General features: G+C 45.9%; 1 protein-coding gene across 2 annotated transcripts in view; it reads right to left on the reverse strand.

The window, feature by feature from the left end:
- Positions 1–25805, reverse strand: part of KIF13B (kinesin family member 13B) — a 227945-nt gene that overhangs the window by 112382 nt on the left and 89758 nt on the right. For both annotated transcript variants that reach the window (XM_063123720.1, XM_063123719.1), the window contains exons 3-8: positions 23912–23924; positions 20296–20356; positions 15612–15704; positions 12382–12562; positions 9574–9661; positions 3015–3149 (exon numbers count right to left, since the gene is read on the reverse strand). In XM_063123720.1, the coding sequence (XP_062979790.1) occupies positions 3015–3149; positions 9574–9661; positions 12382–12562; positions 15612–15704; positions 20296–20356; positions 23912–23924 (571 nt within the window). The remainder of the gene's footprint in view (positions 1–3014; positions 3150–9573; positions 9662–12381; positions 12563–15611; positions 15705–20295; positions 20357–23911; positions 23925–25805) is intronic.

The following is a 25805-nucleotide window of genomic DNA, read 5'->3' on the forward strand; positions in this document are numbered from 1 at the left end:
GCTCAATGCAGGAATCCACCCTAAAGCATCCCTGTCACGAGAAGTTTTAAAACCCACATGAACCGCTGCTTGTAAGTGCAGGGCCCGTTCACGTTCTTTATTGAAGCCATCATGGCACCCGCACCTGAAGTCTCACTTTTCCCCTTCTCTCCCTCGCTCCTGAAATCCTTTGAATCCTTTAAACTGAATGCAAAACTGGGTCAATCTGTTTCTTAAGTCCTGTGTGACTTTAAAGACCTACACGTTCATTATGACAGCAGCTTTCAAAGTGAGGCAGAGCTCACTCTGGGAGAAGAATAAAATGGTCATCTGAGCAAGATAGTGAGAAAGGGAAAGTGTGTGTGTGGGGGCTCAGTTCAGACAACACGATAAGACAACACAGTGTGAAAATTCCACTCAACGGTTGAGTTTTTAGGAAGGGATCCCCACACAACATGTTCTAACTCCATCGTTGTGTGACTGTGGGCTACTGTGGAGTCAAATGAAATCCATTGCGACGTTTGATTGACAGTTCCTCCGCCCTCTCTCCTCCCCCCGGTTCCTCCCAATGGTATCCCATCAGCCATTGCAGCAAAAAAAACCACCAATCCCGACAGCTCTCCTAGAGCAGCGCTCGCTCCTTTCACCGCTCTTGCCAGGGAACTCTGTAGCCAATGGGAAAAGTCAACGCAACGCAACGGAAAACTGCACAGACCCTTTACACAACACACTGGTTGTGCAGGAACTCTCCTCTGCACAGAGTGAACATTCAGCGTTGAGTGTTTTCCAAAAAACAAGAACACTGTGGGGTGGAGTTTTCCTGCCAGACAACACATTTCTCAGCGGTGGTGTAAAAACTCAACCGTGGAGTTCTAAAACAACTGTTGAGAAACATGTTGTCTGAACTGACCCTCTGTGTGCATGTGTGTGTGTGTGAGAAAAAGAGAGAGAGAGAGAGAGAGAGAGAGAGAGAGGCCGTAGCTCGAACTAAGGTTTATCCCAGGATCATCCCGGGTTCGTCCCTGCCTGAGCGCTGGACGCCCTGTGTGGCACTTAGATGAACAGGTTTGACCCCAGGACAAACCTGGGATAAACCTCAGGTCTAGCTACGGCCAGAGAGAGAGAGAGAGAGAGAGACAGACAGACAGACAGACAGACAGCAGTATATATACCCTGAGTACCGAAAGAAGGGGGAAGGGTCTCTCTCTCTCTCTCTTTCACAAAATACTTATGCCAATGAAAAGTTTATGCCTCTGGCCTAGCAAAAGCTTGTGCCACAATAACCAGGTGGTCATCAAAGTGCCCAGACTCCCTCCCTCACGGAGGGGCTTCACGAAGAGGATGGACAGCCATCTCTTGGGGATACTCTAACTCTAGACCATTTTATTCATCTTGCTCTGAACTCAATGCATTAAGCAGGGATTTTGTTCTTTCCTTCATTTATGCATTACATTCATTCAATCATTTATTACGTTTCTATGCCGCCAAAGCTATCCAGACAGTTCACAGCAAGATAAAACACAATACAAAACCTTTTAACGTTCAAAAATTTAAAACAATTGACAATAAAACTACGAGGATCTGATTTTTTTAAAAAAACCCACACACCCTACAGTGCCCCATCGTAGGCTGCCAAATGCCTGTGAGTAGAGTTGGACTAGAATAGCCTACAAGACCACTCCCGGCTCTACGGCTCTTTGTAGTTTTTGCTGCGACAGACTAACCGTCCTAGCCCCTCAGAATCCATTTCTTCACACTCTGCTCAAAAAGTGACAGACTCAATGGATCAATGGTGCCGGAGGCTTGGCTGGCAACGCAGCTCTTGCTTTTACGGGATTCTCTAGGCAGAACGGACGGCGGGGTGGTCACAGAGCGTGATTCGCCCATCTAGGCGGAGACCAATGCCAGAAAGGGAGGGGAATCACAGGACAATAAAACCGAAAAAGAACATAGTCTCCACCAAGGCTGTGGCAAGTTTAAATTTATTGGCACACGGATGACCACACAGCATTCCTGGTTACTTTATTGCCCCCTGGGGACTGACAAAATAGCCGAATCTCTCATAATTACACTTTAGGGAGACTTAAACGTATGGGGTAACTGAGATGAAGGGGGAGCGGACAAATAAAAGGCTAACCTTGCAGGACCTTCTAGGAGTACATAGATTTGTGCTAATGATGTACTACCACCAAAGACGACCCCAGCAGTAAACCAAGAGTAAAATGCTAGTAGAATCATAGAACAGTAGAGTTAGAAGGGGCCTATAAGGCCATTGAGTCCAACCCCCTGCTCAATGCAGGAATCCACCTCAAAGCATCCCTGACAGATGGTTGTCCAGCTGCCTCTTGAAGGCCTCTAGTGTGGGAGAGCCCACAACCTCCCTAGGTAACTGATTCCATTGTCGTACTGCTCTAACAGCCAGGAAGTTTTTCCTGATGTGCAGCCAGGTAGCCTTTTATTTGTCCACTGCCCCTTCATCTCAGTTACCCCATACGTTTAAGTCTCTCTAAAGTGTAATTATGAGAGATTCGGCTATTTTGTCAGTCCCCAGGGTTACAATAAAGTAACCAGGAATGCTGTGTTGTCATCAGTGTGCCAATAAATTTAGTGAGCCTATAAACTACAGTTTGCCAATACAAACTCTTCAAGCACTCTTCAAATACTTAAAAGGTTGTCACACAGAGGAGGGCCAGGATCTCTTCTCGATCCTCCCAGAGTGCAGGACATGGAATAATGGACTCAAGTCAAAGGAAGCCAGATTCCAGCTGGACATCAGGAAAAACTTCCTGACTGTTAGAGCAGTACGACAATGGAACCGGTTACCTAGGGAGGTTGTGGGCTTTCCCACACTAGAGGCCTTCAAGAGGCAGCTGGACAACCATCTGTCAGGGATGCTTTAGGGTGGATTCCTGCATTGAGCAGGGGGTTGGACTCGATGGCCTTGTAGGCCCCTTCCAACTCTGCTATTCTATGATTCTATGAACACATCCCGGGATCCTTTTCCGGCTTCCAGGGTGCAGAATTCCAGAACTCACCCCTGATTTTACGTCGTACAATGTGTGCGTGAGGATGATCTTGAACACTGCGTGGGATCGACTGCTCTCTTCGTTCATGTTGGTCGCGGCGACTGTCCGAGATTTATTGCCTTCAGACATCAAAGACTCTATATCCTAAGGAAAAGACAGGATGGAAAGCAAAGACATTGAGAACTACAGCAAGGCAGGCACAGCTTAAATACACGAGGAAGGACTCCTTGACTCTGACTGCTGTTTCACCGTTATGCAGTGGCCATCACCACCCCACATCTCTCTACAGCACTGGTCTCTCATTTCATTCCATGTATTATATTCCATACCACCCAATTGAATAATAGAATCATAGAATAGCAGAGTTGGAAGGGGCCTACAAGGCCATCAAGTCCAACCCCCTGCTCACAGGCTTGCGTTCAGAACTTCAAACGAGGCATGCTCACATGTTTTGTGAATAAAAATGAAATTGTCACGCATCTCTAATTGGAGCCAAAGGATTAAAGGGCTTCGAACTCCTACACTCATTCAGAAATGCCCTGAGAAAACCAGTGGGCAATGGCTACATAGAATCATAGAATAGCAGTGTTGGAAGGGGCCTACAAGGCCATCGAGTCCAACCCCCTGCTCAATGCAGGAATCCACCCTAAAGCATCCCTGACAGAGGCTTGTCCAGCTGCCTCTGGAAGGCCTCTAGTGTGGGAGAGCCCACAACCTACCTAGGTAACTGATTCCATTGTCCTACTGCTCTAACAGTCAGGAAGTTTTTCCTGATGTCCAGCTGGAATCTGGCTTCCTTTATCTTGAGCCCGTTATTCCGTGTCCTGCACTCTGGGAGGATCAAGAACAGATCCTGTCCCTCTTCTGTGTGACAACCTTTTAAATATTTGAAGAGTGCTATCATGTCTCCCCTCAATCTTCTCTTCTCCAGGCTAAACATGCCCAGTTCTTTCAGTCTCTCTTCATAGGGCTTTGTTTCCAGACCCCTGATCAACCTGGTTGCCCTCCTCTGAACACGCTCCAGCTTGTCTGCGTCCTTCTTGAATTGTGGAGCCCAGAACTGGACAGTATATCATGTCTACTCTGTCCTTCGGTTTGCCCTTGCCTGTGGGCTCTCCCACACTAGAGGCCTTCAAGAGGCAGCTGGACAACCATCTGTCAGGGATGCTTTAAGGTGGATTCCTGCATTGAGCAGGGGGTTGGACTCGATGGCCTTAGAGACCCCTTCCAACTCTGCTATTCTATCATTCTATGTCGGGGCAGAGAGAAGAAGCTATGGATTCCTTCTTCTATGAATAGAAGTTAGCTGGCCCACCAAAAATTAGCTCACAGCAAAAAACAAAACCAAGTAAAAAACCACCTTGAGCTCACAGTTAAACAAGCTTTGAGTTCGAAGTTAAATTCTGCCCCATCTCCAAAGGAGCTGGGCTGACTGCATTTTGCTTCATGCTTGATATTTAAAATGAAATGTACCCCGGCACAAGTAACCTGGAATCATGCTGTGTGACTTGAGATGTGAAGGGGCTGTCTGCAGCTTCCCAATAGCGAGGGGGAAGCACTCTGCGTATGTTCAAGGACACCCTCTTCCTCTTTATTGGCATTTTAGATTACTCCAGAGATGGGAATGAGAAGCAGGAGCAAAGCAAAGCAAAGCAAAGCAAAGTGCACATGGCCTGGGCTTGTAGTTGTTCACGCTGGCTGGTGGATACTGGGAGTTGTAGTCCAACACACCTGGCTGGGGAAGGCTGAACTAAATGGACCAATATAAGTCAGACCTATTGTAAGGCAGCTTCCTAGGTTCCTGGATTTAGTGGGAGTTAATTTGTTTGCTTTGCTTATTTGCTTTAACTCTGACGTTGGAAATGCAACCAGGCACCACGTCCTTTCTATTGCAAACTATCCAGAACATTTGCGAACTACAAGTTCAAATCACAGTTTTTAAAGCTCAGCTAAAAACTTTTCTTTTTTCTAAAGCTTTTAAAACTTGATTTTGATCTTACTTTTATACTGTTAGTTTTACTCTACCCTGTGCCTGTTTGGTGCATTCTCTTCCCCTTCTTATTGTTTTATTATGATTCTATTAGAAAGTAAGCCTATGCGGCAGGGTGTTGCTATTTTATTGTTTTACTCTGTACAGCACAATGTACACTGATAGTGCTATATAAATAAATAATAATAGAATCATAGAATAGCAGAGTTGGAAGGGGCCTACAAGGCCATCGAGTCCAACCCCCTGTTCAATGAAGGAATCCACCCTAAAGCATCCCTGACAGAGGGTTGTCCAGCTGCCTCTTGAAGGCCTCTAGTGTGGGAGAGCCCACAACCTCCCTAGGGAACTGGTTCCATTGTCATACTGCTCTAACAGTCAGGAAGTTTTTCCTGATGTCCAGCTGGAATCTGGCTTCCTTTATCTTGAGCCCGTTATTCCGTGTCCTACACTCTGGGAGGATCGAGAAGAGATCCTGGCCTTCCTTTGTGTGACAACCTTTGAAGTATTTGAAGAGTGCTATCATGTCTCCCCTCAATCTTCTCTTCTCCAGGCTAAACATGCCCAGTTGTTTCAGTCCCTCTTCATAGGGTTTTGTTTCCAGGCCCCTGATCATCCTGGTTGCCCTCCTCTGAACCCGCTCCAGCTTGTCTGCGTCCTTCTTGAATTGTGGAGCCCAGAACTGGACGCAATACTCTAGATGAGGCCTAACCAGGGCCGAATAGAGAGGAACCAGTACCTCACGTGATTTGGAAGCTATACTTCTATTAATGCAGCCCAAAATAGCATTGGCCTTTCTTGCAGCCATATCACACTGTTGGCTCATATTCAGCTTGCGATCTACAACAATTCCAAGATCCTTCTCATTAGTAGTATTGCTGAGCCAAGTATCCCCCATCTTGTAACTGTGCATTTGGTTTCTATTTCCTAGATGTAGAACTTGGCATTTATCCCTATTAAATGTCATTCTGTTGTTTTCATCCCAGCACTCCAGCCTATCAAGATCACTTTGAAGTTTGTTTCTGTCTTCCAGGGTATTAGCTATCCCACCCAATTTTTTGTCATCTGCAAATAATAATAATCCTTAGGCACTTAAGGCTATGGCTAGCCTTCTGCAAATAGGCCTGGCATGATTCTTGCTAAACTGGTTTTGCAATTAAAAAAAAAAAAAGACTGAGGGAATGGAGCAGTTCTGCAAGGCCTTTATGTGCAACCTCTACTGTATATCATATCCGTAATCTCTATGGGGGGGGGGGGGGAGAGAGAGAAATGAGGCGCACAGGTGATTTTCGCATGCCTTACAAGCCACGGAGCTATAAATATTTTAAGTGCAGTTCATGAGCTCCATAAGGGCATCGCTGCAAGGAGGCGTCCCATCCGTGGAAAGACAGCAGCGTGTTAAAGGCAAAGCACTTCAAGTATCTTAAGTAGAAAGCTGCATCAGTGGGATCTTGGAAAATCACGGCCGCTCAAGCAGACAGTTCTCGGCCAGGCCTGACTTAAGAGCACAGACTGCAGGCTGGTGGGGGGGGGGGGGGGGGATTGCATGAGTTGAACTATACTAGCCTTCCCCAACCTGGTGCCCTCCAGACATTGTGGACTTCAACTCCCATCAGCCCAAGATAGCATGGCCAACTGTCAGGAATGATGGGAGTTGTAGTCCAAAGCACCCAGAGGGAAGCAGATTGAGGAAGACTGGAATATTTTTGTGAACCGCCCAGAGAGCTCCGGCTATTGGGCGGAATAGAAATGTAATAAATAAATAAATAAAATAAATTTATTTATTACATTTCTATACTGCCCAATAGCCGGAGCTCTCTGGGCGGTTCACAAAAATTAAAAACATTCAAAGTATAAAACAACAGTATAAAACCATAATATAAAATACAATATAAAAGCTCAACCAGATAAAAACAGCAGCAATGCAAAATTACAAATTTAAAACACCAAGTTAAAATTTATTTATAGACTGTTAAAATGCTGGGAGAATAAAAAGGTCTTCACCTGGCGTCTAAAAGCATATAATGTAGGTGCCAAGCGAACCTCCTTAGGGAGCTCATTCCACAGCCGGGGTGCCACAGCAGAGAAGGCCCTGCTCCTGGTAGCCACCTGCCTCACTTCCTTTGGCAGGGGCTCGCGGAGAAGGACCCTGAGGATGACCTTAGGGTTGGAGCAGGTACATACGGGAGTATGTACCCACACAAACACACCACACAGTAAATTAGAAAACCAGAGGGAACTTCCCTAGAACCCTTTCTCCCTGACAGACTAATTTTCTATGTGCAGGGAGTTTCCCCCACGGAGAGACATTCAGTTATATGGACTCGCGCCTGTTGTCTAAGCTGTTTGCTTAGGATAGGCTAAGGAAAAACAGCTCCCCTGTTAAAACAGCTCCACTGACTTTCAGTCTGTTTCTGGGCACAATTCAAAGTGCTGGTTATGACCTACAAAGCCCTATATGGCTTGGGTCCAGGTTATCTGAAAGACCGTATTCTCCCTTATGAGCCTGCCCATGCTTTGAGATCTTCTGGCGAGGCCCTTCTTTCAGTCCCACCATCTTCACAGGAGTGCTTGGTGGGAACATGGGACAGGGCCTTCTCGGTGGCTGCTCCAGTGCTCTGGAACTCTCTTCCCGGGGAAGCTAGACTGGCTCCCTCCTTGATGGGCTTTCGGAAGCAGGCTAAAACTTGTTTGTTCCAGCAGGCCTTTGGAGAGTAATCTGCCCCCACCCCTGTATGTTAATGACTTATTATTTTGTTGTGTGTTTTTAAAAACGTATACACACACACACACACACACACACACACACTATATATATATGTTTTAAACTTTGTAAGGCCGCCTTGAAGCCCAGTATTGGGCAAAAGGCGGGATAATAATAATAATAATAATAATAATAATAATAATAATAATAATAATAAGAAGAAGAAGAAGAAGAAGAAGAAGAAGAAGAAGAAGAAGCTGTACGACTGATCTTTATATCTGAAAGGGAGGTGTACAGCTTTGTGTTGCTGACGGCTCTCATAAATGAGAAGGGTGGGATCAGATCCTGGTTTCTCAGCAATGCTTAAAACAGATCGGAAGCCCCGATACTTCGTTAAGAAACTACAGGTGTAATCCTAGGCCAGTTTGGATAGGAAACAAGTCCTAAAAGTCCTAAGATTCCCCAGCCAGCCATGCTGGCTGGGAAATGTTGTAAGTTGTAGAATTTTTTTTCTGTCTAAGCAAGCTGGCTGGGGAATGATGGGAGTTGTAGGACTTTTTTCTGTCTGAACATGCATGGGATTGCACCCTTAGCATCAGAGAAGCCAATCATATGAGGGGAGGAAGGGCAGGGGTGAGCACATAGGGACACACAACTCATTCCCATGATCCAGGCTACAAAACCCAGTCCCCCACACTGGGGACAAAAGGCCAGATCCTGACAGACCAATAGCACTCTTCAAATACTTAAAAGGTGGTCACACAGAGGAGGGCCAGGATCTCTTCTCGATCCTCCCAGAGTGCAGGACACGGAATAACGAGCTCAAGTTACAGGAAGACAGATTCCAGCTGGAAAGCAGGAAAAACTTCCTGACTGTTAGAGCAGTACGACAATGGAACCAGTTACCTAGGGAGGTTGTGGCCTCTCCCACACTCGAGGCCTTCAAGAGGCAGCTGGACAAGCATCTGTCAGGGATGCTTTAGGGTGGATTCCTGCATTGAGCAGAGAGTTGGACTCGATGGCCTTGTAGGTCCTTTCCAACTCTGCTATTCTATGATTCTAAGAAGCTCTTGAGGGCCGCAGTCCAGTGATGGACAGGGCCAAATGCAAAGGGGGTGGAGCCAAAGGCAAAAGGGGGCAGGGCTTAAGTAGCAGCACAGTTTAGCTTAAGGCGCTAGCTGCCAGCCTTAGGAGAGGCATTTCAACCTTTTAAAATGGGGGAAAAACTGCACAAAAGCTGAAAAACAACCAAATGATTGAGCAGGGAGGAAGGGAAGGGTGCATGTCTATTTGGGGAAGCCCAGAGGGCTGGGCATGGACCCAAGAGAGCCCCAGGCCTCTGTTTCTGCATCCCTTTAACCAGACTGGGATTGTTACATCTGCGCTGAGCCACTGGTGTGTGCTTTTCCTTATGGACAGGGCCTTTTTGGTGGTGGCCCCCAGACTGTGGAATGATCTCCCTGACGAGGCTCGCCTGGCACCAACGCTGCTATCTTTCTGGCGCCAGGTTAAGACTTTCCTCTTTGCCCAGGCATATGGCGGCGCATCTTAATCACCCACATGTTTAGGGTTTTTTTTAACGGATTTTAATGCTTTATGTGTGTATGTTCTGTGTTTTAGGATTTTAAATTTTGTATACTCGTTTTTATATCAGTTTTAGAATTTCTGTGAACCGCCCAGAGAGCCTTGGCTATGGGAGCGGTATAGAAGTGCAATAAATAAATAAATAAATAAATAAATAAATAAGTAAATGTATCATAACCTGCTTTGGGCAGAAACGCTTGCAGAAAAATGGCACACAACTAAATTTGTGATGATGAGGATGAGGATCTCATTGAACGTTATTAGAACGGGCCCATTACAATTGCTTTGTTTACCTTGTAACTGGCCACAGCCAGTTTCGAAAGCCCGTCTACGTAAGGTCCATACACGTTGTGCTCCCTGACTTTTAAGGACTGGCGGCTCCTGTTGCAGAAGCAAACATAGAACAAGGCGTTACTTTTCTTTCAAACGTCGGGCAAGATCCAGCCAGAGTCGAGCGCTTCTATGGGCCTTGCTAGACCTACCTGATAATCCGGTGGGGAGTCGGGGCAAGGCCGCGCTGCAGCTGGCGCGGGCCGTCGCCCCTAGCTAGACGTAAACACGCGACGGGGCAAGGGGAAGCCCCATCGCGTCCTCCAGTTTTTTTCATCTTAAAGGGCCATGTGCGCAGGAGTGCACCAACGGAAAAATAAGTAGTTTTTTTTTTAAAAAATAAAAGGTTCCCCGCTCCCCCTGCCCCTGATTTCTCCCCCCACAATGTCTGATGCCCCCCTGCCCGCTCGCTTGTCCTCCACCCGCTCGCCATGCTCGTCCCCGCTCGCCATGCCCTGGCCCCATTCTTCCCCCCCGTCCGCCATGTCTGATGCCCCCCCTGCCCATTCGCCAGCCCACTCACCTTGCCCACCCGATCACCCGCCTACCATGTCCGATGCCCCCTCCGCGCCCCCCCCCCCGTCTGTGATCTCCCCACCCTGGCTCCGCTCTTCCCCCCCCATCTCTCCTGCCGAGTCTGCTCTTTCCCCAGGCCCCCATCTCCCCCCCCGGTGATCCCCCCCCCGGCCCGATGGGCATGGCGCTCCTATGGAATGCTGTGCCCAGTGCGCGACTTCTCCCAGCTACTCGCGAGTAAGCGAGCAGCCACCGGGAAAAGCCACAGAAGTCACTAGACCTTCCACAGCCCTGGCCTCAGCCCAGGGCTGCAGAAAAGCCGGGCCATAAGCGGATCCGGTTATCCCAGGTCAAGGGAGGACTTAGCCCGGCCTGACCCCGGGATCCCCTGTGCGTCAACTGGATGCACAGCAGGGAGCCCGGGCCTCACACCGGGCTAAGTCCTCCTCTAGCAACGGCCTAAGTTGCTTTGATTTCCAAAAAGGAGGCTCCGGCACGTTCAATCGTTCCTCTGGAAATCTTAGGGTGTTTAACTCTGGCTCGAATGCACCCACTGTGTTTCAAGTCAAGGCATATTTTGCCAAACACTTTCAGCACCCAGCTTGCGGGAAGTAACTCGCGTTGCGCAAGGCGTTACAAGAAAAATGCAGTTGTACAATGTTAGCAAACAGATGGAAGAGATAAGGACGGCAAACCCCTTGCCAAATGAACAGTGAAGTCGAAGTGAACTACTATTCATGGTTCTTGATGTTCAAGTACATGCAAGGCAGAGGTTACGTTGGTCCCGAGGAATAAAAAGAAAGCAAAACAGGTTAGCTTGTTTTGTGTACTGGAGCAACTTTTGAGCCTATTTAGATCCCCCCACCCCTGCCTCTCCTGAGACTCAAAAGCTATGCCACTGTCGTGTTTCTCAAAATCTCCTGCCTTCTTGGGAGACAATAACGAGGTCCGCTAAATAATCTAAAAAGCTTTATTCAAGCAATAAACATCTCTTCTCACCTGAAGAGAGCCTAATCTCTAGGAACTTTCCCCTAGGCAAAACGACGCAAACTAAGCGAGACAATTGTCCTTTTAAGAAGAATGGGAAGCCCTTTCCCAACTTCAGAGAGACTAGTTCTGAGGCAGCTTCTAACGGGATGCCAGCCGGGCTGACTTTCTCTCGCCTTCCTTTAGCTCCGCCCGTTTTAGTCTGCGGGGTAGTCTAGGATTGGCTAACCTGTCGGTGCCCTTCCCCTCGGAAGAATATTGGCTTCCCACTGACTGTGTATTGTTTGCCCTTGAGAAGATAAGCTCTGGAGAGGGTACATTCCCAGCTGGTGAAGAGCCCGTGACAGCTTTCTTCCCCACTGGTACAGGCTGGCCTGTTTCTGGCACCGACTCCTCTACTTCAGAGTCTGATTCTGATTGATCACCTGAAACACCTTCTTCCAACCCAGGGGGAGCAGAGCTAGACACGACAGCCATACAGGGAAGAGACCTGTATCTTCCCCCCGCCCACAAGAGGGAAATGTCATTGAGATTAACCCTCTCTGCCCAGCGCCATGACACCCATCTGACTGGAAGTCCCAAAGGCTGCCGTTAACTTTTTAAAAAAACACGGGAGATCCTGATCATGGATTTCCCACGTCAAGTCTCAGTGCCTCCTGAATTACTAGGCACGTGCGAAGTTGCCCAGTTCTGAATCAAACCACTGGGCCATCCTGCTCCATACTGATGACAAAATGATGACTAGCGGGTCTGTAGTGTCCCAGGCAGGATTCTTTTCCAGCCCCACCAGGAGATTTATTTATTTTATTCATTTATTATTGCATTTATATCCTGCTTTTTTTTCCTGCAAGGAACTGAAGGTGGCGTACAGAATTCTCTACCTCTTCTCATTTTAAACCTCACAACAACAACCCTGTGAGGTAGGCTGGGCTGAGAGTCTGTGATTGGCCCAAAGTCACCCGTTGGGTTTCCATGGCTGAGTGGGGACTAGAACCCGGATCTCCCGACTCCTAGTCCGACACTCTAGCCACTACACCACAGTGGCTCCAGATGCTGGAGGTTGAATCTGGTACCTTTAGCAGGCAAAGGATGTGTTCTACCACTGAGCGACAGCTCTCCCCCATAAACAAATCTTCCTCCAGGACAAGTTACTTCAGCTGCCTCCCCTTGCTCTGAGGAATGCAGGAAGGGAGGAGGCCTCCATGCCCTTCAAATGACTAGATGGCCAGGTCGCCTGCATTTTCAGCCTTCGCCAAAGTCCTCCTTACCCCTTTGGGTCCAGCAGATCTCTGACTTTCTCGTTGTAAATCTCCATGTAGGACACCTCCACTTTAAAACTCTGCTCCTCGCTCTCCTCTTTCTGGGCTCTTTCGAAGAGAGTGCTGCAGAGACGAGGAATCAGTCCAGGCTGGTCGGCTGTGCCCATCATCGTGTAAGATTTTCCAGACCCTGCACCGATAAGGATGGAATCATATTTTAAGGAAGGCAGAGGTTAGGGTTAGGGTTAGGTAGGGTGACCATATGAAAAGGAGGACAAGGCTCCTGTATCTTTAACAGTTGTATTGAAAACTCCTTCCTATCTCTCCTCTCTCATCTCACACTATTGCCCCGCTCATGCTCTTCACTCCTCTAATGCCATGTTTCTCATCTGCCCAAGGGTCTCTACTTCCCTTGCTCGGCTTCGTCCATTTTCTTCTGCTGCCCCTTACGCCTGGATCGCTCTTCCAGAACATTTGAGAACTACAAGCTCAACCGCAGCTTTTAAAGCTCAGCTAAAAACTTTTCTTTTTCCTAACGCTTTTAAAACTTGATTTTGTTCTGACTTTATACTGTTAGTTTTACCCTACCCTGTGCCTGTTTACCCTACCCTGTGCCTGTTTGCATTCTCTTCCCCTCCTTATTGTTTTATCATGGTTTTATTAGAATGTAAGCCTATGCGGCAGGGTCCCGCTATTTACTGTTTTACTCTGTACAGCACCATGTACATTGATGGTGCTATATAAATAATAATAATAATAATAATAATAATAATAATAATAATAATAGGACATTTCAGCAGGTGTCATTTGTATATATGGGGAACCTGGTGAAATTTCCTCTTCATCACAACAGTGAAAGCTGCAGGTGCCCTGCCCTCTTTTAAAGCTGGTCACTCTAGTATAGCTCCTGCAGCTTTAACTGTTGTGATGAAGAGGGAATTTCACCAGGTTCTCCATATATACAAATGACACCTGCTGAAATATCCTTTTCTATGCGACTGTTAAAGATACAGGAGCCATGTCCTCCTTTTCATAGGGTCACCCTAGGTTAGGGCTACCCAGAGATAAAGGAAGAGCTTTTCAGCAGCTTTATAAACAAGTCCCCAAGAAGATTTAGAACATCAAGGGTCATTTAATAGTTAGAGGGCAAAAGAAGAAACAAAATTCTCCTGAATTCACGGAAGAGGCTCAGCGGGTAGATGCACTCTTGCACAAACATCAATGGGCTGAGACCTGACTTTCCCAGCCCTACGAAGTGTAAATAAACTGCTGCAGTTTCTAGGAATTGTGTTACGTTTAATTGAATTTGGGGAAGTTAAACAGGTTACAGACCCAGCCTCGTTAATAAACTATCACCGTCTTTGCTTTCTGCCACCACAGAAAAGCAGCAACACACCGAAATAAAACTCATTGCTCAAATTAAACTGGGGAGCATGGGACTTGTCCTATCTGCTGCCTCTCCCTCTTCTGGTAAAGCTGCGCTTGAGTCAGGAACAGTCCCTGGGTGGGCAGGAGATGGTGATGTGGGAATGAATCCCGGCAGGTGAGTAAGTCAAGGGCAGTGTTTTGCTGCATCTGTACGTAACAAATATCCCAGAGCTCCTACTCGTGGGTTCACCATTTATTCACATTAAAAACCTGTCAAAGTTTGATGGGCAGGAGAGGGAATTTTCAGTCCTGTCCCACCCACCCACCCCATACACACACATGTCATAACTGCGACTAGGGATGGGAGAACCAGCAGGTTTTGAGCTTACCTAAATGCCCCCAAAACCACGTTCAAGCTCAGTTTGGCTGCCTCCCATTTTCAATCTCTTGGTCGGCTCATTCAATGGGAAAAGTGTGCCTTTTGTGTTTATTTTCCAAAAGTGAGCACTTTCCACCCACGGACTAAAGCGTGAACATCTGTATTTCTTGAAAAATGCATGTTTCAAAGTGCAAACATTTCTTGGGGGGGAAGCACTGCTGCTCGCATGTGGGATTGCAAATGGGACATATTCGCGTGATTTCACAGAATCATAGAATAGCAGAGTTGGAAGGGGCCTACAAGGCCATCGAGTCCAACCCCCTGCTCAATGCAGGAATCCACCCCAAAGCATCCCTGACAGATGGTTGTCCATCTGCCTCTTGAATGTCTCTAGTGTGGGAGAGCCCACAACCTCCCTAGGTAACTGGTTCCATTGTCGTACTGCTCTAACCGTCAGGAAGTTTTTCCTGATGTCCAGCTGGAATCTGCCTTCCTTTAACTTGAGCCCGTTATTCCGTGTCCTGCACTCTGGGAGGATCGAAAAGAGATCCTGGCCCTCCTCTGTGTAATGAGCATGACTGTGTAATCCTGCACAGCACTGGACTCTATTGGGATAATAATTTTTTATTGAAAAAAGAGTAGTCCATGCAAGACTGAAGGCAGCCCCTCCCTTCACCAAACGCCAGCGGCTAATTCTGAGTTTTCCTTCCCTTTCCTTCCTGCTGCAGCCCCCCAAAACACCCCCCAAATCTGCAACTCTCCCCAAGGGGTGTGGCATGGGCTCACCTTGCAAGGATGAGTGCAACACCATACTAGCAAAGGAAAGCTACCCAAGGGATCCAAAACCCATTGTTGGGCAATATCCATTAGGACCACTCAAAATGCCGCAAGAGAGTGAGCAAGCTTTCGGGTTCTCCAGGATTCTTCATCAAGCTAGGTGGTAAAAAACAGGGGAAGAACAGAAACGTCCAAAAACTAGGTGAGATATTGTGGCCATGAGGTCTGCAGTTTAGAGCTAGTCTCAGAGGGAAGAGTACAGTGTGACGTACCACTCCATCTATTGTGGTTAGAAAGGAGGCCAGGGCTCCTGTATCTTTATATAGAAAAGGGAATTTCAGCAGGTGCCATTTGTACACATGCAGCACTTGGTGAAATTCCCTTTTCATCGCAACAGTTAAAGCTGCAGGAGCCCTGCCTTCTTTTGTATTTGGTCAAGAAGGAAGGGCTCCTGCAGCTTTAACTGTTGTGATGAAGAGGGAATTTCGCCAGGTGCTGCATACGTACAAATGACACCTGCTGAATTTCCCTTTTTGATACAACTGTTAAAGCGACAGGAGCCCTGTCCTCCTTTCCATAGGGTCACCCTAATTGTGGTGCCAAAGCCATATGAGGATTTATTCTTTTCTGTGCTGTTTTATAGGGGGGAAGGCCGGACAAACCTGTTAAAGCATAATGTTAGATAACCAGAAACGTGTCTCTTTTCTCAGCTTACCCGTCTGTCCATAGGCAAAGATACACGCATTGTAGCCTTCAAAAGCATTCTGGAGTATGTTTTCTCCAAGGCACTTGAAAACAACATCTTGGCCTAAAATTAGAACAAAAGGGTTCAGATTATTGGGGCAGAGGAAGGACTTGTAAATCGCCTTTGATAAGACCCTCAAGACTTCAAACACCCGCAAGGCACACCATATGAAAGCATGGACGCCTTTCATGTCTGTCCAAAGAAAGCGAAACGTTTCAGGATGGAAGCCACAGATCAGATATTCATCTTGACGGCACAGAACTCTCCAGGAACTCCCTTGTGAGTTACTCTGTGTTTAAACCAACCTCGTATTTGGATCACACTGAGGCAGCGTGAACACTCAGGGCTCTTGAGCCAAATCTCTAGCCTAGAGGAAAGTTGTGGCCTCTGTGACACTTTGCATCTTCAAGTAACTTTTTTTTTTAAGAGAGCAACACTATATGATCCTACCCATACACTACGCTCAACATCGAAGGCCCTCCTCCGGGTGCATGCTCCGAGGGAAGTTCGGAGGACGGCAACGAGAGAGAGGGACTTCTCTGTGGTGGCCCCCCAATTGTGGAACAACCTCCCTGACGACGCCCACCTTGGCACCAACACTGTTATCTTTTCAGCGCCAGGTCAAGACTTTTCATAGAATCATAGAATAGCAGAGTTGGAAGGGGCCTACAAGGCCAACGAGTCCAACCCCCTGCTCAATGCAGGAATCCACCCTAAAGCATCCCTGACAGATGGTTGTCCAGCTGCCTCTTGAAAGCCTCTAGTGTGGGAGAACACAACCTCACCAGGCAACTGATTCCATTGTCGTACTGCTCTAACAGTCAGGAAGTTTTTCCTGATGTCCAGCTGGAATCTGGCTTCCTTTAACTTGAGCCCGTTATTCCGTTATTCTGTGTCCTGCACTCTGGGAGGATCAAGAAAAGATCCTGGCCCTCCTCTGTGTGACAACCTTTTAAGTAATTGAAGAGTGCTATCATGTCTCCCCACAATCTTCTCTTCTTATCACGCACGAAAATAAGGACACACTTAGAATCATAGAATCATAGAATAGCAGAGTTGGAAGGGGCCTACAAGGCCATCGAGTCCAACCCCCTGCTCAATGCAGGAATCCACCCGAAAGCATCCTTGACAGATGGTTGTCCAGCTGCCTCTTGAAGGCCTCTAGTGTGGGAGAGCCCACAAACTCCCTAGGTAACTGATTCCATTGTCGTACTGCTCTAATAGTCAGGAAGTTTTTCCTGATGTCCAGCTGGAATCTGGCTTCCTTTAACTTGAGCCCGTTATTCCATGTCCTGCACTCTGGTAGGATCGAGAAGAGATCCTGGCCCTCCTCTGTGTAATGAGCATGACTGTGTAATCCTGCACAGCACTGGACTCTATTGGGATCTGGCTTCCTTTATCTTGAGCCCGTTATTCCGTGTCCTGCACTCTGGGAGGATCGAGAAGAGATCCTGGCCCTCCTCTGTGTGACAACCTTTTAAGTATTTGAAGAGTGCTCTCATGCCTCCCCTCAATCTTCACTTCTCCAGGCTCAACATGCCCAGTTCTTTCAGTCTCTCTTCATAGGGCTTTGTTTCCAGACCCCTGATCATCCTGGTTGCCCTCCTCCAAACACGCTCCAGCTTGTCTGCGTCCTTCTTGAATTGTGGAGCCCAGAACTGGACACAATACTCTAGATGAGGCCTAACCAGGGCCAAATAGAGAGGAACCAGTACCTCACGTGATTTGGAAGCTATACTTCCATTAATGCTTTTCTCTTCTCCCAGGCATTTAACAATACGTAATTAGCCTGGGTCTGGGTTTTTTTAGGCTCATAGTGTTTTTTTAAAAGCTGTTACATGTATGTGTATATTGTATGTTTTTGTGGGTTTTAATTTTTGTATATTGTTTTTAAGGGTTTTTTAGCTTATGTAAACCACCTCGGCTGTGGGGCGGTATACAAATGCAATAATAATAATAATAATAATAATAATAATAATAATAATAATAATAATAATGCTGCAAAGATGGTGTCCCAATTTCTATTTGGTGCCCCGATGTGGCTTCCTCTTTATAAGAACTAACTGGAAGGTGTTCAATCTTCCTTTCTAAGGCCAATATTTGGAGTTCCAAGATGTGTTGCTAGTGCAGTCTTAAATCTGGAAGTTGGGCTGAGTACCCTAAAATGTATAGGGTGGATACATACACTCTATTTCTGCCTCCGTTGCAATTTAAGTCCTATCCCTAATTCGCTCACCTCCATGGTCTGGTCGGACTCTTATAAATCTCCATGGGTGAAAGCAATTCAGCTAAAACTTACCACCATAGGGCTCTCCCATGACCATCTATTATCCCTGGACCTGGGTAGCGCCAAAAGGATCATTAAGCAGAGACTCCTGGACATTGATACACAGGAGCTACAGCAAACTGCACGGGGCCCATGTTCCCCGTATACCTTGGGGCTACGGGATCATGACCAAAACAGTGTACCTCCGTATTTAAGCTGGTTATCTATACCCAAATATAGGAGGGCATTTTCCCTAGCAAGGCTTAATGCTATGCCTTCTAGGGTAATGGAGGGCAGATTTGGGAAAGTTCCACTATCTGCCCCTGTAACAACAAGGAGGTGGAATCTATCTCCCATGTATTATTCAACTGCAGCTTCTATCAGGAAGCAAGAAAAGCCCTTATCCATCCTTTCACGCAACGATAACTTGGACGATCGTCCGTGATCCTTATGTCGGTCCTTTTACAGGCTCAAGATAAGCGTACCACCGAACAAGTTGCTAAATTTCTTAATCAGGCAATTATTACCAGATCAGTTATGGTGGCAGGACTTCCTTTTGCTACTAGTGGCTACCAGGAGCAGGGCCTTCTCTGCTGTGGCACCCCGGCTGTGGAATGAGCTCCCTAAGGAGGTTCGCTTGGCCGCTACATTATATGCTTTTAGACGCCAGGTGGAGACCTTTTTATTCTCCCAGCATTTTAACAGTCTATAAATAAATTTCAACTCGGTGTTTTAAATTTGTCATTTTGCATTGCTGCTGTTTCTATCTGGTTGAGCTTTTATATTGTATTTTATATTATGGGTTTTATACTGTGGTTTTATACTTTGAATGTTTTTCATTTTTGTGAACCGCCCAGAGAGCTCTGGCTATTGGGCGGTATAGAAATGTAATTAATTAATAAACAATAAATAAATAGTACAGAACTTTAAGGAGGCTTCATGCAATCATACTCTGTTTTAATTCCATGTATTTTAAATATTTATTATGTGTTTTCATACGTTTTAGTGGTCTGTTGACTGTAATAAAACGAATAATAATAATAATAATAATAATAATAATAATAATAATAATATCCCCTAGGCAGGGCCTGCAGGGCCATAGAATAGTTTGGATTCCTGGATCCAAGTTCGGAGTCAGTACTCCAACTGTGGACCCAGGAATCCGAGCTTCCTGCTCCCTCCCCATCATAGCCGGCACGGACAGAACCATGCCTGCAGCCTTGGAGGGAAGGGACAGGTGGCATGCCAGTTAAAAGGTGTAGGGAAGTAACAAGAGACACCATGTAACATCTGCTTTGGCCCTTACGGAAATCAATTAGCATCATTCAACTCCCATTATAGATCCCTATTATAACCAGGAGGAGGGGGCCCGGACCATCTGGGGTTTTTTTGCTTCTTTCTTTTTTTGGCTCTGTTGCTGGCCACAAGTGTTATGCTTCTTTTAAAGGGTAGTTGTTATTTATTATTATCATCACCTCTTTTTTTTCTAGACGGACATGATTGGCTTTGCCAAGTCATTGCCGTCTTTTACGGAATCAGGAATTTCCTGACAATTCAGCATGTTTTAATTACGACTGCTTTCTGGATGTTGGTGTGGATGTATTTTGGTAGGCCCAGTTTCTGTATATTTTTTTGATGTGATGCCGGTGACTGATGTGACTAACGGAATAATTGTGACCTTTCCCTGTTGCCATAGTTCTTTGAATTCCATGGCCAGTGGTGCATATTTTTCTCTTTTTTCCTCTTCCTTTTCTACAACATTTTTGTCATTCGGTATTCCTATGTCGATGAGGTAAGTGTTTTTTTCTTTTTTTGTCTAGAACGGTTATGTCCGGTCGGTTTCAAGGTATTGTCTTGTTAGTATGATTCTCATTCTCATTATTATTTCATTTCTATACCACCCCATATCTGAAGCTCTCTGAGCGGTTTACAAAGATTAAAAATCATAAAAATACAGTATACGAAGAACTATTTACATAAAACACACAAACCGACAGTATACATAGAGACAACAGATGTGTAAAAATAACTTTGAACAGTCAAGCATAACCATAAGCCAAATCTAGGACTATCTGAAACTCATCATACGCTGCCAACGGCCTTAGAAAAGAGAGAGGTCTTAACCAGGCACTGAAAAGTTAACAGCGTTGGCACCAGGTGGGCCTCTTTGGGGTGATCATTCCCATAATTGGGGAGGGGGACACCACCGAGAAGGCCGTCTCCCTTGTTGCCGCCTTCTGAGGATGTCTTGCAGAGTTGTGCTGGCAGTAGGGAAGGCAACTTGAGTCCAGGAGACTGACTGTGAAAGCTTTGGGGCCACAGACAAATATTTTGCTAGGTCAGTAAGACGTTCCTGCCCACCGGAGTCACTCAGACCTACAACACTACCTGCATATTTTTCTTTCATCGCTTCATCCATAGACCAGAAGCAGTGATCGTAGGCAAACACCTGCAGAAATATAAACCAGAGACGCCTTATGAAAGTCTATTTACAAACCACACAATGAGCTGAATGATAGCTGAGTAAAGCCATACTGAAAGCAGTTTCTGAGATCCAGCTCCCAAACCATGGTTGCCCAACTGTATCTCTTAGAACATTCTTCAACAACCTGGGGCCCGCCCTCTAGGGGTAATGGTTTACAACTCCCATAATCCCCTGCCAGCATGGCCAAATGATGTGAGTTGTAGTCCAACACATCCAGAGGGCGCCAGGTTGGGGAAAGCAGTCTAAGCATACATAGGGCTTCTGGTCTTCAACAAGGGCCACATTCTGAGCAAGCAAGGGCATGAAGGACTAGTTTTAAAATCTCTTCACTGGCTGCCAATTCGTTTCCGGGCGAAGTATAAAGTGTTGGTTATCACCTTTAAAGCCCTACATGGTTTGGGTCCGGGCTACCTGTGGGATCGCCTTCTCCCATACAATTTATTTATTTATTTATTTATTTGTTTTTTAGAATATTTATATACCACTCCCCATTGAAAAATTTCGGAGCGGTGTACAAGGTAAAATGAAAATAAAAACAGAATAAAACAGTTAAAACAAAATTTAAAAAGAAGCAAAAACAGAAATCCAAGGCTGCATGTTAAAGAAAGGCTTCTTGGAATAAAGATGTTTTCAGGAGGCGCCGAGAGGAGTACAAGGTTGGCGCCTGCCTGACCTCCAGAGGCAGGGAGTTCCACAGGAGGGGGGCCACCACGCTGAAGGCTCTTCCCCTGGTGGATTCCAATCGGAGGATGGATCTATGTGGAACCACCACCAGCAGGCCCTTGGATGACCTCAGCGACCGGGCAGGTTGGTAAAGGAGAAGGCAGAGCTCTCTCAGGTATCCTGGTCCCAAGTTGTTTAGGGCTTTGTACACAAGTACAAGAACCTTCAACCTGGCCCGGTAGCGAATAGGCAGCCAGTGCAGTTCCCTCGGCAGAGGAAACTGAGATTTTTGCAAACCTGCCCAAATTTCCTCCACAGATTAAACTTCAGTTTACTGAGGAAATTTGCACAAATTAGGAAATTTGCACAAATCAGACTAGGAATCAGGAACAAGACAAGTGCAAGCACATGTTTGACCATCTGTCAGGTATGCTTTAAGGTGGTGGATTCCTGCACTGAGCGGGGGGTTGGACTCGAAGGCCTTATAGGCCCCTTCCCACTCTACTATTCTATTAGGGTGACCATATGAAAAGGAGGACAGGGCTCCTGTACCTTTAAAGTTGTATAGAAAAAGGAATTTCAGCAAGTGTCATTTCAATGCATGTAGCACAATGGTTCCCAAACTTTTTCAGGTAACCACCCCCCTTGGTTCCACAAACTCATGCCCAGTGCCCCCTACCCTACCCTATAAAAATCATTATTCAGAATAGCGGTTTTCAACGACCCACTAAGGAAGATAATAACAATAAAATTCAAAACAGTAACAATTAATTGAATATTTATTCGAAATCCAATTACATTTTTTTAGATTATTCAATTAAAACTAATGGATGAACTTGATCCAGTGATATCATCTTTTCAAAGTCTGATAGTCTTTTAGCAAGAATATTAAATATCACATTTAGTAACTAGGGTAGAGTACCTCACTCTTCTGTAAATCCTTAATGGGATGGATGGGCTTGATGAAGTGATACCAGTTTCCCAATGTCTGGTTTAAAGTCACTTAACATGAGTCTTAAATCACCACGTTTAGTAATCTGGAGTCCATTTCTTTGCTTGAAGAGAGGTAGGCAGACCACACTAAAATCACATCCCACCAAATATGATGTTGGAAATGCAACCAGGGGCTTCTGAACCACTCTCCATAGTGCAGGAGAGCGATCAGAAATTTCCTTCTGTAACCAAAATTCCTGGTACGGAAAAGACCACCTTGAGCGCCCCCCCTGCCGCCCCTTTGCCTCTTAACGCCCCGTATGCAATCACACCGCCCCCAAGCAGGCAGTACCGCCCACTTTGGTAACTACTGATGTAGCACCTGGTGAAATTTTGTCTTCATCATAACAGTTAAAGCTGCAGGAGTCCTGCCGTCTTGACCAGATACAAAAGAGAGGAGGGCACCTTCAGCTTTAACTATTGCGATGAAGAGCGAATTTCACCAGATGCTGTATGCATACAAATGACACCTGCTGAAAATCCTTTTTCTCTACAACTGTTAAAGATACAGGAGCCCTGTCCTCCTTTTCATAGGGTCACCCTAATTCTATGAGTCTATGACAATTTGCAAATGTTTTCACCAGGCACAGGCTTGCGTTCAGAACTTCAAACGAGGCATGCTCACATATTTTGTGAGCAAAAATAAAATTGTCAGGCGTCTCTAATTGGAGCCAAAGGATTAAAGGAGCTTCCAACTCCTACACTCATTCAGAAATGCCCTGGGAAAACCAGTGGGCAATGGCTACATAGAATCATAGAATAGCAGAGTTGGAAGGGGCCTACAAGGCCATCGAGTCCAACCCCCTGCTCAATGCAGGAATCCACCCTAAAGAATCCCTGGTTGTCCAGCTGCCTCCTGAAGGCCTCTAGTGTGGGAGAGCCCACAACCTCCCTAGGTAACAGATTCCATTGTTGTACTGCTCTAACAGTCAGGAAGTTTTTCCCGATGTCCAGCTGGAATCTGGCTTCCTTTATCTTGTGCCCGTTATTCTGTGTCCTGCACTCTGGGAGGATCGAGAAGAGATCATGGCCCTCCTCTGTGTGACAACCTTTTAAGTATTTGAAGAGTGCTCTCATGTCTCCCCTCCATCTTCTCTTCTCCGGGCTAAACATGCCCAGTTCTTTCAATCTCTCATAGGGCTTTGTTTCCAGACCCCTGATCATCCTGGCTACCCTCCTCATGTGTGAGTGCATGCTGAATGAAGATGGTCAAACAGGACCTCAGTATTCACCATAGATTATTCCTTCCCTCCGTCCCGCCCCAAATCATGACCCACACTTGAAGATAAGAAATTGTTAAAGGAGAAAGGAAACCTATAGAGCAGCCTTCCTCAACCTGGGGCGCTCCAGATGTGTTGGACTACAACTCCCAGAATGCCCCAGCCTGGCTGGGGCATTCTGGGAGATGCAGTCCAACACATCTGGAGCACCCCAGGTTGAGGAAGGCTGCTATAGAGAACAGGAGGAAGGAGCAGACGGACAGCTTTGCATGCGAACTGTCAAATAAAAACTGAACACTGGAAGGCAGCAACTGCAAATCAAACCAATGCAAATACGAAAAAAGGATGTTTTTTAAACATACACAACCCAATCTTTCATCCACAATCTGCAATGCTCAGAATGTAGATGTTTTCTCATTTGTTCCTGTGACTCATGTCTTGGCTGCCAACGCAAAATGTTGCTTGGGGTGTGTTTTTAAGGAGAGAAAAGTTGTTAATGTTTTTTTCCCTTCCTCACACAGTAGCAACAAGAACATTTAGAAGTAAAAAAACAAACAATACATAACTTTGTACAGAATCCAAAGCCAAATAAATATCAGAGTTTTTCACGGGGTGCAAAGTTTTTAATCAAAATCTCTCTTACCTTTGGTTGGCTCCTACAGTTCCCAGACAAAACACCCCGGGGACATGAAAAGAAAAGAGAGAGAAAGGAAAGGAAAGGGTTAACATAGGGCAATTTTAAGTGCAAACGAAATGGCAACTTTAAAATGCATTAAATAGTAGTTTTAGTCACTGACAAAAGCACAGATGTTCTCATGAGTGGGCAACTGGTGTTCCTCTAGAACTGGTGTTCTAGATTTTTTTAAAAATTCAAAATTAATCAGATAAACAAAAGTTTAACAATAGAGCACAAAAGCTTGTTCCGCTGCATAAACAACCACATTGTGTTTTGTAGTAATATATTAAACAGAAAGAGCTGTACAAGGTATTATATTCAAGTCAATTCCCATCATTTAATTTATTTATTTAATGTGTACCCTGCTTTTCTACCAGGATGCCGCACTTAATGCTGCATCCCTCACTATTGGCAATGCTTAGGGTGACCCTATGAAAAGGAGGACAGGGCTCCTGTATCTTTAACAGTTGCATAGAAAAGGGAATTGCAGCAGGTGTCATTTGTATATATGGAGAACCTGGTGGAATTCCCTCTTCATCACAACAGTTAAAGCTGCAGGTGCCCTGCCCTCTTTTAAATCTGGTCACTCTAGTATAGCTCCTGCAGCTTTAACTGCTGTGATGAAGGGGGAATTTCACCAGGTTCTCCATATATACAAATGACACCTGCTGAAATTCCCTTTTCTATGCAACTGTTAAAGATTCAGGAGCCCTGTCCTCCTTTTCATAGGGTCACCCTATAGGATATGCTAGTTTGGGCTGATGGGATTTGTACGCACAATTTGCCAACACCTGTTTAGAAGAGTTCCCTTTAATTTTTTAGAAAGAGAGACATTTTTTTCCCTCTCTCAAAATACTAGAACCCGGGGTCATCCCATGAAGCTGATTAGTGGGAGATCCAGGACAAATAAAAGGAAGGACTTCTTTACACAGCACATAGTTTAATTTAAAGCGCATAGTTTAATTCCATAATTTAACTAGAATCATAGAATAGCAGAGTTGGAAGGGGCCTACAAGGCCATCGAGTCCAACCCCCTGCTCAATGCGGGAATCTACCCTAAAGCATCCCTAGATGGTTGTCTAGAGGCCTTCAAGAGGCAGCTGGACAACCATCTGTCAGGGATGCTTTAGGGTGGATTCCTGCGTTGAGCAGGGGGTTGGACTTGATGCCCTTGTAGGCCCCTTCCAACTCTGCTATTCTATGATTCTATGATTCTAGTTAAATTATGGAACTCACTACCACAAGGTGTAGGGATGGCCACCAATTTGGATGGCTTTAAAAGGGGGTTGGATAAATTCCTGGAGGCAAAGGCTATCAATGATGGCTATGTGCTACCTCCAGTATCCAAGGCAGTAAGCCTGTATGCACCAATTGCTGGGGAACATGGGTGGGAGGGTGCTGTTGCACCTTGTCCTGCTTTGTTGGTCCGTGGACGACAGCCGGTTGGCTACTGTGTGAACAGAGTGCTGGACTAGATAGACCCTTGGTCTGATCCAGCAGGGCTCTTCTTATGTTCTTACACTCAGTTTTCAAACACAAAACATTGTGGGAAGGAAGCTTGAATCAAGTAAAAGCCACTGTTTCAGAAGAGGCAAGTAGGAGGACAGGTGCAACACCATCAGGAAAGCATGTGTTGTCAGAAACCTTCCTAAACTGTGTTGGTTGGCTCCAGAAAGCTGCTATAATGGTCTTATTTTGATCATTATATCGTAAGCGCTAACAGATTGATCAGGGTAAGGGCTTGCTACAGGCTTGAGTATACTTCATTAGATCGCTAAAATTAATACTTGACCATTTATGTAGCATTTCAGCCTTAGCAGAAACCATTTAAACACACTGGGCTGGTCCGGGCATCACACTA

Source organism: Elgaria multicarinata, chromosome 4 (assembly GCF_023053635.1).
Source record: "Elgaria multicarinata webbii isolate HBS135686 ecotype San Diego chromosome 4, rElgMul1.1.pri, whole genome shotgun sequence".
NCBI classification, from domain to species: Eukaryota; Metazoa; Chordata; class Lepidosauria; order Squamata; family Anguidae; genus Elgaria; species Elgaria multicarinata.